General features: G+C 35.2%; 1 protein-coding gene across 1 annotated transcript; it reads right to left on the bottom strand.

Annotated features, from left to right (window-relative positions):
• Positions 1-5,605: 5,605 nt before the first annotated feature.
• Positions 5,606-13,596, bottom strand: LOC133330058 (cystinosin homolog). The gene is made up of 8 exons (XM_061538529.1): positions 13,498-13,596; positions 13,314-13,413; positions 10,267-10,449; positions 9,811-10,171; positions 9,580-9,750; positions 9,268-9,385; positions 9,096-9,198; positions 5,606-5,720 (listed from the first exon to the last, which is right to left on the bottom strand). The coding sequence occupies exons 1-8, from the start codon at positions 13,574-13,576 to the stop codon at positions 5,606-5,608; spliced, it is 1,230 nt and encodes a 409-aa protein (XP_061394513.1). The 5' UTR covers positions 13,577-13,596.
• Positions 13,597-14,085: the final 489 nt, after the last annotated feature.

Below are 14,085 nucleotides of genomic sequence, written 5' to 3'. Positions count from 1 at the left end.
GTCTTGCGCGTTGATACCATCAGTTTGGTCTTCTCGCCGTTTACTGCCAGACCCACTTTGGCAGACTCCTTCTCAATTTGTTCAAAGGTGGATGTTACCGCTCGCAATGTTCGACCCATTATGTCGATGTCATCGGCGTAGGCGAGTAACATGTGTCGTTTGGTGTACAGAGTTCCATTTATGTTCACGTTTGCCTCTCGTATGACCTTTTCCAGCATGATGTTAAAAAGGTCACACGACAAACTATCAACTTGTCTGAATCCTCGTTCGGTATTAAAGGGCTCCGAGAGGTCATTTCCGATTTTAACTGCTGATCTTGTGCTTGTTAAAGTTATCCTGCATAGCCGAATTAATTTTGCAGGAATGCCAAATGCAGACATGACTTTATACACCTCTGAACGGATAGGGCTGTCGAATGAGGCCTTATAGTCGACGAATAGGTGGAATGTGTTTTTAGTGGGATTTTTCCAGGATTTGGCGCAGAGTGAAAATCTGGTCAATGTTGGATTTGCAGGTCTGAAGCCACATTGGTATGGTCCAATAAAGTCATTGACCATTGGCTTCAGTCGTTCACACAGTACGCTGGATAGAACTTTATATGCGATGGGAAGCATACTTATTCCTCTATAGTTGGCACATATCGTCTTGTCTCCTTTTTTTGTGCACGGGGCGCAGGAGGCTGAGATTCCAATCATTGGGCATGCAATCTTCTAGCCAAATTGTACTAATGTGCATGTTCCTTACCAGCATCTGACAACCAGTCTTGAATAGTTCGGCTTGTAACCCATCGGCACCTGCTGCTTTATTATTCTTCAGCCGATTGATTGCTATTCTGACTTCATCTTGTCTAAGTGATATACACTCTATACCGTCATCTATTATTGGTTCTGGGGTATCCACTTCACTGCTACTATTTGATACCAGAAGTTTTTCAAAATGCTCCTTGCAGATCCTCAGCACGCTGTCTGTATCTGTCACCAGGTTTCATTCTTTATCTCTACAGGAGGATGTGCCTGCACCAAAGCCTTCGATTTGGTGTTTTACCCGTTGGTAGAATTTTCGGACTTCATTGTGACTCCTGTACATCTCGATTTGCTCACGCTCACGTTTTCTTGCTCTTTCTTCTTTTTTTCTGAAAATACGGTTCTCCTCTCTCCTTTTCTCCCGATAGTTCTCCATCGCATTACGTGTTGCTACTTGCCCTATACGCTGCGTTTTTCATATTAGTAGCGTTACGACACTCCTGATCGTACCACGTTCGGTCTATTTACAAGAATTATGAAGTAATTGATAGGATAGTTTATACTAATGTGTTGAAAACGCTTTAGTTCTCTCAGCTTGTTTGAGTGTTTCAGCTTGAAAATAACCTCAAGCATACACTGTCAAAAACCACGGCCACAACAATTATCAGATCTTCACACTATGGAAAAATATTTTAGGTATCATAGATAGCAAAAAGAGTTTCACAAACAAACATAACCTCTCATCAAAAACTTCAGGATGGGAGGAATAGTATATCCAAGCATCACATTGAGCGTCTTATAGATTCAATTCTTCTTAGGTATGCTGTCGTAATCAAAAATAGTGGTTACGATGTCGATTACTAGCTCAATTTACTTATTTAAAAGAAAAAATCAAAAAGTTAGTTGTGACCAAGCAAAAATTAATTGAGCCAATTTTTGATTGAAAGATTGACTATGTAAAGACTGTTTTTTATTTCGAAATAAAGTTTGTGTTTATATTTTTTGATTTTGTTTTTTTAAGTAAACAAATTACCTATTTACAGTACATTTATTAAGTTTGCAATTTTAGTGCACCTATAAATATAATACGTGTATTTTATTTTGTCAGTTTTTATGTCAGAGTTAGGCATCCATTTAACAAAAAGTACATGGTTCGTTGAGGTCCAAATGATATATCCAGTCGATATAAGTATAAAATGGATTACATATTAGGAAAATATGGAGGAATCGACCCCTGGTTTTTGTAATAATTTTAGAAATCAATCCCAAATCTAGATTTTTTTCTTTTAAGAATTTACCAATGAAATTTCTTATTTTAATAGCAATTTTATTCTTTTCTAAATTGAGTACGCATACATAAACATATTTTGATAAATATAACCCTTAAAATTATGTATATATAATGCAGTTGATATGAATTTTATTAATGACTTTCAATGTAAATAATATTAAAAGAAAAAACTTGATTATTTCAGTCTTCTGTATTGGTATCCACATTTGAAATGTCCTCTCCACGCAACGGTTCATAAGGTTGACTGTTTCTGTAAGAAACATAAATTGAATTAGAATATTTATATGTAAACAAATTTAAAGAGGCTATTTAGGACCCCCTCCTAACGCTATCACAATCGACAAATATTTTTATTTCCACATCCTGAATACTAATAAGAGAATATTTGAGGCGTTCAGTACACACTTTGATTAACTTCATTTTTTGAAAAATCTTAAATTTAAGTGTCAAACTTTGCATATTTATAAACCCAGGACCTTCTAGTTTAATCTTCAATTTTTTACTATTAGAAAAAATGTACCAAAGCTTTGTGCAAAATTTGAGAATTTGAAATGCGCAAGGACATTATAATTGCAAATATAACCTTTTAAATGAAGGCTGAGTATATGTCAATGACTATGCTCGCCATGGACGCCCTAGTAGAATCCTCGAATAACTATTAAAGAGTTTGCTGATGGTGTTGCATATCGCACATTTGCTTCTAGACCGGCATAAATCAAAATTCGTGATTTTTGAGTTAATGACGCAGAATTGTTCGCTTTATCTATAATTTCCTCTGTTCAGTGCGAGTCAATTGCAAACTTAAAACGTATTTTCTGCAATGTCGATTTTTTTATTTACGCCGGTCTTGCAGAAAATGATCGAAATGGTTCGGCTCATGCGAAGCAATTTTTACAGATGAATAATCTTATCGAGATTAACTAATAAAGGTCATAGCTGGTGCCGAATCATGACTGTATGACTGTGACATTGAAACTAAACCCCAAACATCCCGCTGGAAACGTCCAGAAGATGTAAAGGTTTTGCAACCTACACAACTATGTTGTAAGGGTATTACATTAGGTTGGGGAAAAATAAATCCATTATTTTTATATGAACTATAGACATTATTTAACATACATCGGGATGTCCGGTTTGGGCCAAATATGCACCGTTTTGTTGTATGATTTGTTGCCATGAGTTGTTGACAGTAGAGATCAGATTTTAGCGTTTGACCATATGGAAGCACCTGATAGTAAATAATCCCCTTACAGTCCCATCAAATGCATAGCAGAACCTCCCTGGTCACCGTTTGAGGTGCTTTACCACTCTTTGACCACGATCGATTCCGCACAGGGTTATCGTATGTGATCCATTTCGAATATCCAGTCACCATCCGTATAAAAAATGGGTCCATCTCATTTCGTTTGGACAAGGCTTCGCAGATGGCAATTCGATCCACCATTTTTTTTTTTTTTTTGTTAATTGGCACCCAAACATCGAGCTTCTTTTTGAATCCAGCTTTGTGTAAATGGTTTAAAACAGTTTTATGGTCGATTTTTAGCTACCGGGCGATGTTACGACTGCTAACATGCCGCTCAACTTCGAACATTTCTCCGATTTTGTCGACATTTTCATAATGGATTTATTTTCCCCCAACCTAATGGCATTGTGTGGTCCCGAAGTTTGCATGTAGAACCGGTTCTGGACAAGGAAGACCTCTATTGTTTTTGGTAGTGATCAGTTAATTTTTGGGGGTCGCTCTAGAGTCCACTATTATGACCAGAACACAACAAACTGAGGAGAGTATATAGTCTATGGGTAGCTAGTTTCGAACTGTTTGGAGTTCTACTGGAAATAGTATGAGCTATGAGAATGAACGAAGGTCTTCAGTAGCACGGATGTCAGGGGCTCCAAGATCAGCGGATTTAGCCTACCAATTTACGCCAAAATCATGGAAAAAGTTACGACTTGGCGTGGAATTCCGCTCCGCTCCTTATACAAGAAGGTAAAAACATGGGATAAATTGATACCTTCACATTGGTGCTTACGGTTAGACCACAAAGTAGGTATCATCACTGTATCACTGTCCAAAGTATAGTCGGTATATACGTCCTTACCATATTGTTTTTATCAAAATACAGTATAATATTAATATTATACTCTATAACCATGCAGTTCACCATAAGAGGATATCAAAGTTTGGATCAAATCGTATCTTCAGCGCGATTCCTATCATATTTACATGTTTTCGAAATGTCGACCCTTTGTTGGAGATGTATAACAAATATGAAGTCCTTTTTCGCTCTAAACATGGGATTGGCAGAAATCTGAAATTTAAGGTGCCTTCACGTCTTACTCGTAATTATATACCGCTAAATCGTCCTTTAGTGAGATCCAATTTTGAGCTACCTAATACTCATAGATCACTATGTAATATATATAGTAACTTGTACAATCGTATTTCAATGTCTGATCCTATACATTTTATCAAAAATGCTATTCTACATATAGATCTATAGATGACAAATAGTTGCCAGATGTTTTTCCTTCGTGTAGTTAGTTTGTCTCTGTCCTTTCTGTAGTTAGTTTAAGTAATTTAATTTATAAACTGGCTGGTGTTTTACTGTAGCCGGTGTTTCGCTACATTACTAACTCTCCATAATCCGGATTATGGGGTGTACTCTCTCCCTACGTTATGGGGAGGTGGCCCCTCAGTCGGCACGGCCGGGTAAGAGTGGCGTTTGGGTACGATCGAAAAAAAAACATATTTATGATCCGAATCGATATTTTCGAACATATATTTTTATTATCAAATATTCTACTTTACCTGGGTTAAAACAATTAAAATTGCACACATACACAAAAAAATAATCATAAAATTTTTTTATTAATTTTTTATTTGATGATAATAAATTGTATTTTGGGAATCTTCTTTATGATTGGTGTCCGAAACAGTTTGGAGTTTTAATGAAATATCGCAATCATAAATTTTAGGCATTGGAACTAAATTAAATTTGCAAGAATCACAAATTTCAGGATATACAGGATAACTGGGGCTAAATGTAAAAGGGCAAAATTCAACTATTAGAATGTGTATGGTTTCTAAAAGAATATTTCAACGAAAGAGGCTTAATATGTAATTACAAACAAGCATTTGCGTAGATAGTCTGGACGATTTTCCTATATTCTCCAGAAACGGTGTAAACGATCCACCATCTACGCCAATGCTTCTCAGAAACTTACTATAAGGTAATTTATACAACACACAGAAAGCTAAAAATACAACGTGTGCAAATAATAATAAAAAACGTAAAACATGTTTTTAAAATATATATTTTCCATTTTAAAATACATTTTTCCATTAAAAATATACAATTATGAATAATAATAAAAATAATTTACAATGTAACTAACTAAAGTAATAAGCACAGACACTATTAAATATCGTATATTGTATACTAATTACAATCAATTGAAATACGTACAATTTACTTAAAAACAATAACAAAACATGAAATCTAAAGACATAAACCCCAAAAAAATAAAAACAAATAAATTCTATGTATTGCTTTTTTAAATAATAATAAATTTAAGCTGCATTTTGTTCAATAACGGATATCTTAGAATCCTTAATGTTGGGTGTGGCTGAGGTTGCGACCACAGACTCCACGGTTTCATTTGATTTTGTAATGTCAGCGGAATGCCTAAAAATGATTTGGAATATTTACAATAAAAAATATGTTTGAATAAAATCTTTAGAAGCGGAGTAGTTGAAAGCGAAACAATAGATGGGACAGTGAGAAGATGTGAAAAGTCATGTAGAATAGATTTAAATTTGAAAAAAAATAATGAAAATATAACTTACGAAAAATATTTATAATGCTTCTGGGAAATGGGTTTATATTGATTGCAAAATGAACTCGTTTTCTTTGAATGTTAATTTTAGTGAAAATGATCGATGGATTATTATTTTGCATTTTAGTAAATTTCCAATTTTGCTGCCAATTTATATTTACCACAAAAGAAAATTGTGCCACTGAATGAGATGATAAATTCAAATAAATATTAAAATAATAAGTTTTGAAGAACTTACTTAAAAAAGTAAAATAATTGTAAAGAGTGCCATATATGGTAAGCATATTAGTATTTAGGAACTTAATAACTAAATCAGTGTTATTAAGAATATAACCAATAACAAGGGGACAAAAATAAAATGGGGCGCCCTGTATAGGCTATCATATGGTTGTCCCAGCCTTGAATTTATACAACAAGTGCTTTAAAAATTTTAATGTAATCCTTTATAAGTAGATCTCGATTTGTTACATTTTATTATCCGATTGGACTCAAATTTTGTATTTGGGACGTGCATGCATTTTTTATTTTTTATTTTTCATCCGATTGGACTCAAATTTTGTATTTAGAAGTTTCATGGTTTAACTATTCGATATTTCAGGTTATAATAGGAATATGCATATTATGCAAACATGTTATGCAATGCATTAAAATTAGAAACAAATATGAACCGATTTTCACCAGTTTCAATAGGGTTTTTTCCCTAGGCCAAATAAATCAACCCAATATTTGGGTTCGCAAAATAACCGACCTAAAGGAATGTGAATGGAAAAGACTGAAATGCTTCACCAAGTACAATACATTACTATGTATAATCTAAGGGATACAACATCGCAAGATTGGTTTTTCTAATATTTCTTCATTTCTAGACCGCACAACTCCAAAAACTCAAATTGTACCAAATTAGTACAATATAACACTCATAAGTATAATTTTCCAAAATTACATCCCATACCCCAATCCTACACCCAACAATGGTCCTAACTCCAAATTTCAGGATTTCAGATCTATCGATTCACCCCAAATTTAAATTGTACCAAATTTTTAGTACGCATTTCCAAAACTTCCTACATAGACCAATCTTACATCACAGCAGTTATCCTAACCTCAAATTTCAAGATTCCAGCTCTATCGATTCACCCAAAACTTAAATTGTACCAAATTTAGTACACATTAGTACGAATATCAAAAAATTCCTACATACTTCAATCCTACGCCACAGCAATGAATCTAACTCTCAATTTAAGATCCTAGCTCTATCGATTCACCCAAAGTCCAAATTGTACAAAATATAGTACCATTTAGTCATTTTCACCGGTAGAGCTAGAACCTTGGATTGAGGGTCACTGATGGAGTGTAGAATAGATATAGCAAAGGGTTTTTTGGACATTCGAACTATAAGTATGCGAAAAGTACTAACATTTACTAAATTTGGTACAATTTCGTAGCATGTGAATGGATAGAGCTAAAAACTTGAAATTTGGAATGCGAATAAGGGTGGAGATGTAGGGTATATTTAAGGAGGTGGTTTTGAAAGCGTGTACTCATGTGTACTAAAAGTACTATATGGTACTATATTTGGTACAAATTTAAGTTGGAGATACAAATCGAGCTGGAATCCTGGAATTTGAAATTAACATTAACGTCGGAGTGTAGGATTGAGATATGAACGTAGTTTTGGAAATGGGTACTAAATTTGGTACAATTTGAATTGTGGGTGAACCAATAGAGCTAGAATCATGAAATTTGGAGTTAGAATGAGGTGTAAGATTGAGATATGTAAAAGTTTTAGAAATTTGTACTAATGTATACTAAATTTGGTACAATTTAAATTGTGAGTGAACCGATATAGTTGGAATCCTGAAACTTGGATTTGGGATCACTGTGGGGTGTAGGGTTGGGGTATGTAGGAAGTTTTAGAAATTTGTACTAACTTTGGTACAATTTAAATTGTGGGTGAAGCGATAGAGTTGGAATGCTGAAATTTTGATTGAGGATCACTGTGGAGGTGTAGGAATAGGGTATGTAGGAAGATGTCAAATTGGCACTACTATGTACTAAATTTAGTACGATTTGATTTGTGGGTGAACCGATAGAGTTGGAATCCAGAAATTTTAATTTAAGAACACTGTGGAGTTGTAGGATTGGGGTATGTAGGAATATTTGGAAATTAGTACTACTATCTACTAAATTTAGTACAACTTGAATCGAGGGTGAACCGATAGAGTTGGAATCCTAAAACTTGAATTTAGGATCAGTGTGAGGGTGTAGTATTGGGATAGAAGAAATTGATACTACTGTGTACTAAATAGAGTCCTGAAACTTGGATTTAGGATCAGTGTGGGGGTAGGATTGGGGCATGTAGAATATGTTGTAAATTGGTACCACTATGTACTAAATTTGGTACAATTTGAATTGTGGGAGAACCGATACAGTTGAAATCTTGAAACTTGGATTAAGGATCACTGTGGGCGTGTAAGTTTGTGTTAAGTATGATGTTTTGGAAATTCGTACTACTGTGTACTATATTTAGTACAATTTGAATTGTGGTTGAACCAATAGAGTTGAAAGTCTGAAATTTGAAATTTTGTAGGATCGGGGTATGCAGGAAGTTTTGTTGGATGGTTGAGGAAGGTACTTATGGAAATAATGCGTGCTAAATTAAGCTAAATTTTGTAAAATTTGGATTTTGGTGAACCTTTAGAGTTCGAAACATGAAATTTGGTACTAAAATGTACTCAAATTCAATTATGGTCGATATTAATGTGTGGAATATTTAGTTTTTCTGGCATATGCAGTTCTCTGTGAAAATAAAATAATATGTTAATACATGCTTTAATATTACACACATTCGCTAACGAAGTAGCGGGCATATGCTAGTAAGGTATAATTGCTAAGCCAAAGCAACGTTTGCCGGGTCAGCTAATTATATATAGAAGTAAAGATTAAAATTTTACTATATCACTATAAAAAAGGTTTATGTTTTTTTTTTAATTTTTTACATAAACATATTTGTAGTCTTTTGTATGATACTTTTGTTTTTTTTAGGAAATCTCTTATGAGCTTTTGGTTAATTATATGAATATGAAAAATAATGTGTGTATTTGTGTATGTGTAAAATTGTTAATCCTTAACCCAGGTATAGTAATGGTAATATGTACATATGTAAGAATTTGTTATATGTAATGTAATTCATATATGCAAATAATTTTGTCATTTTAACATACCTATAAAATACGTAATGTTGCAACATAAAGAATACATCGAATAATACTGAGAACAGACCCAAGCCAAATTTGGTTGGATCTCCAAATATTGATACCCAATCATCTATAAAAAAATACACAAAGAAAAAATATTTTACCTGTAATTTTGAACAAAATTTCGGATATTACTCACCATAATTATAGGCATTAAGTATCATTTGCAGCATACTCAGTACACCGCCGGTGAAATCCAATAACACATTACCAATGCTCCAGCCAACCGTTGATTTGCGGCGATAATTCATGAGAGCCTAAAAAAGAAAATAATCGAATATAAATATCAAGAAGAAATGTGAATCCCATAATTAGTTCAGAACTCTAAGTGGTCTGACAACCTTTGTATCTGATAACCTAGGTTCGAACCTTAGCCTCAACTTCGATAATTCCTCTTCAATTAATAACATAGGCCTATAATCTTCTATACATTCCAAAAGATGGAACTCACCTGAGGTACATATTTAATAATAGTGATTGTCAGCTTAATATAACTACAGTAGTACATGAAATCCAACCAATGGAAAACATTTCCAGCCGCCAAACCTGCACATACAATAACAACAACAGCAAACAAACTCAAGAGACCAGTTGCAACGCGAGAAATTCGCTGATCTCCACGCTATAAAGAAATATAAAAATTCAAAACCCAATTCTGGATGAAATCCATCAGTCTTCTTACCTCATAGACGAAACACTGATATATGGTAATACAGGTGGCAAACATGGCATGCAATGAGAACACAACATCGTTCAACATGACCGGATTCAAACCACGTGGATGACGCTGGAAATATTCCGCTTGAATTTCCGGAATCCAATATAGGCCACAATTGAATATTGAATACAGCGAGAAACCGACAATATTCAATGCAATAAAATCAAAATTCAGCCCAACAACAGATTTTCTCTTGAAATTGGTCCAGATTTGTGGATAAAATGATACAGACCATGCCACAAAGTATATCCAACCGAATACCAATGATGTGTAAATAATTGCCTCGGAATTGGCCACAGTAACACGAACGAAAACATCTTCAGTACTGTAAAATCAAAAAAATTATGTTAATTTCTAACATTCCTATTATGCGCACCACAAATCACTCCTGGAGTGTTGGTTCTTTAATTTAATACTTACACCCATGTCTCATTGGGTTCACTTTCCGCCGTTATTTCCAAATTTCCTGGCTTAAGACCATGTATAACAACCGTTTGACTCTTATCACTGCCAGCACTGACACTGAATTCCATCGGATCCAAATGTACAGAATTATCATGTTGTTTTTTCAGTTTGATATTAAAATCTTGGGTGAATGGGTCTCTGGAAAGAAAATAAATTAAATATTTGGATTAGGATTGTATCATATTGATTATCATGTTTATGGATTATCAAGTGCAATAAACAATAAATCAATCGGAATCCGAAAATTCCAACGGTGTTAGAAAGAGTACATGTCTGGCTCTCGTATGAACTAGGATTATTTAATTCGCTCAAAAATTAACAAAATGGCGGACCTTTGAAAACATATTTTTGGAAAATCACCGATTTTTTGACCACAAGCCAAGTTAAAAAATAGGGAAGATCTTCACCGATTGGCTTTATCCTAGTTCATACGATAGCAATACACTCACAGAGAAACGTCCTAAAATTTGGAATCGATTGGGTTATTAGTTTTTGAGTTATCTTGCCCGCCATTCGTAAAAACACTGCTTGGAGGAAAATGCGTTTAAAGTTTGAGAATCACTCTTGCCGTCATTTGATGCTGACACAATAAATGGGCTATATCTTCAAGAGTTCTTGAGATTTTCATTTGAAATTTTGCTGGGACATTCTTGAATTAGTGTAGATTCGAATTAAATAAAAAAAAACTTTGACACCGAGAATGGGGGCGTCCCCTTAAATGTTTTAAAAAATATATTTATATCAATAACTGTTTTGCCCCTTTTAGATTAATTTCCTTCAGATATAATATACTTTTGCGGATCCTCGAAACTTGCTTTTTGGTATTGGCAATACCTCTTGTTTCATTTCCTCAATCGGTGTTTTAGGAAGAGAAAAAAATCATCAGGAACAAAGACCAATTTTTTTCTGTTGTGTCAGATTATACTGCTGTGTATTTTCTCTTTAGTCTAATTCAGCTTCTAACTCTGGGTTCAAAAAAGCTGCGACCCGTACCGGTTGTGTCCAAAAAGACGATGGTGTTAGATGAGTGGATTTGAATGGACAGTTGAAGAGGTGTAGCGTTTCATGTGGGCCATTGCCACATGTAGGGCAGATTTGTCCACCGTATCAATCAATCAAATCACGCCCAATATAAATTGTATGTGGTCTATTAGAGTCATGAGGAGACACCACACTGGGGCCGTATAGTTTACTACTGATCGACCATTTCTATTTATTCTGCTAACAATGTTGCTTTGTCAGTGCCTGTTAGCGACTTGGGAACCTTGTTCAGGCTCCCTGCCCATTTTGCAGACACCGGGATCTTGTGGCTAACAACATATTGAGGACTTTGATTAAGTACTCTTCTCCTAGCTCATTAAGCTTCATCAACATCACCATAGAGATTCCATCCGGACCAAGGCAATTGGATGATTTCGCGCTTCTGATAAGACTGGAAACATCCTCCAACGTAAATTGTGATGACGGAATGCCAAAATTTATGATGTGTATTGAAACCAGACGGTTATTACCTCCCAAAATGACTATTGTCTGGCAAGTAACGCAGCGCACAGTTATTTAACAGCAGAATGTATACGTCAAGCACCTCTACCACGGCGGTACCACACTTGAGCGCTGCCCTCATACATTCCATGTATGGGTCATTAGACTCTTGCTCAAGTGGATAGAACTATAGACAGCCCTTGGTCGAAGATTGGTTTCTTCGTGTCAATCCGGAACATAGAACCGGTCGTCGCGGGATTGCCAGCTAGTGAAAAAGGTGATTTTATTTTTGAGCAAAAACTCACTTACAAGCAGACATCTTCTCGACTTTCCTTAAACTTAAACATTTGTTCTGCTCATAGTATACTCGCCAAAGGCCACAGTCATTATTTCAAATGTCCTTGCGTTTTTAATTTAATTTAATTGCGGCTTGCGCAAATAATAATGAAAGCGCTATGGCTACGCTATATCGTCAACAGGTTGCCGATATTAGGAAGCCCAAATATATTAATTGAGTAATTGCGAATAAAATAAGCAGCCGTGGATAGTTAGCGGATCTAAGCGTAGAGTTTCGGCAAAAACGACCCAGTGTCAATGATCTTCTGGACAGACGAAGCATTGGCGCCCCAATAATTAACCAAACGACATGGGTTCCTGGTCTTCGCTAAAGGATGACTCCATAACGCTGGGGTGATACGCGACCTCGTGCCCATCAGTGAGTCAAAGGAGCCACCAGGGTGTGTTCGATAGACACTTTTGACTCCTCTGTCGGCTCCAGCACCCAAAAGTGCCAAAACAAGATAGGCAGGCATATCAGAGGGCATTTTGTTGTTGCCAGCGATATGTAGATTTGAAATCCCAACGTGGCCGGCCACACAAGACCTCTAGAAAACTTCCGATTGATCGCATGTTCCGGTAATAGCCAAGAGGGATAGTACCATTAGCTTCATCATCCTAAGGCGCGTGATTGATCGTGAACGGCTACAATTTGAAGCTATTATCCTTTATAAAGGTACCAGTGTTATTAATTGTGGAAATAAAGTGGCCGCTGACTAATTTATGAATGTAGTTAATAGCTTTGAACGCCTTCGAGAGGGTTATAACTACCTCAGAACAAATTGTAACATAATGGAGATTTTTAAGGCTTGTCTTAGATTATCCTTCATACCAAGTCTGGGGAGGGAGGTATGGGAAAACAGTATAATCAATGCTACCTTTGGGTAGAGTTCCACAAAGAAGATTGTCAGGAGAGGTACGCCAAAGGGTAGGATACTCTCCCCTTGTTCTAGCTTCTGGCATTTAACAAAACTCTTGTGAATGTTGACCAGCTAAGAACTAAAGTAGTGGCTTGAGACGGAAAAAATTTGCCAACACTATCAGATACAAGTGTCCAGTCTGGGTGGGTGAAACGAAATGGTCTTGTCAATTTACTGTTGTATTATTTGGAACATCATACTGAGTGATTTCTCAATTTTCTTGTATTTATATATGTGTATATAATATTACTATGATATACATACCTTACAATAACATCAAATGTTTCGGTTTTATTAACTAGGACAGTGATATCGTGCGTTGATACCGTTAGGCCATTAGGCGCCTGCGCCAATGTCTGTGAAACTGGGAAAGGAAATAAAAATTCCAATTAATTCAATTGAATTGAATTTCAATTTAATAGTTCTTCTTTTTTATATGACTACTTACATGTGATATATAAAAGAAAAGCATAGCTTAAAATATGCTGACATCTTGATTTGTGAAAAGCCATCTTCTTCGTGGTCATGTGACTTTCATTAGTCGCGATGCTGTCTGTTGTTGCTGATCAAAATTGTAATTCAATAGGATTTTTTTAAGTCCAAGAAGTCATTCCCAAGTGCACGAGGGTCTGTAAAATAAACAAAAACTGAATGAATGACAAGTCAATAAATTAATAGAATTTAATGCATTGCGAATTCATTTTTTATTGAGGTTAATAATAAATAACATTTGTTAGTTTACCATTGCTGATTAGTGGTGTGGTGCTGAATTCTTGTGCAAAATGTGTGATTGTGATTGATGTATTATCTCCTATCTCCCCCTTCTTTATTTATTTACACTTCGCTTGGCCATGAATGTCGCCAATCTATCTAATCGATATCAAATATCTGTATATCTGTAATAATACTGTTCAACGACTAATCGATGTTATGACTGACTGAACCTCGTCGGCATGTTAGTTTGGCTATTTGACGTTTCTTTATCTAAAATCTATTTAATTAGCCATAACCCATAAAGTTTAATAACTTAACTCTA

The sequence above is a fragment of the Musca vetustissima genome, unplaced genomic scaffold (genome assembly GCF_032173495.1).
Source record: "Musca vetustissima isolate MV318-11 ecotype Yass unplaced genomic scaffold, APGP_CSIRO_Mvet_v1 utg9641, whole genome shotgun sequence".
Lineage (NCBI taxonomy): Eukaryota > Metazoa > Arthropoda > Insecta > Diptera > Muscidae > Musca > Musca vetustissima.
This window is presented reverse-complemented; position numbering and strand designations above follow the sequence as displayed.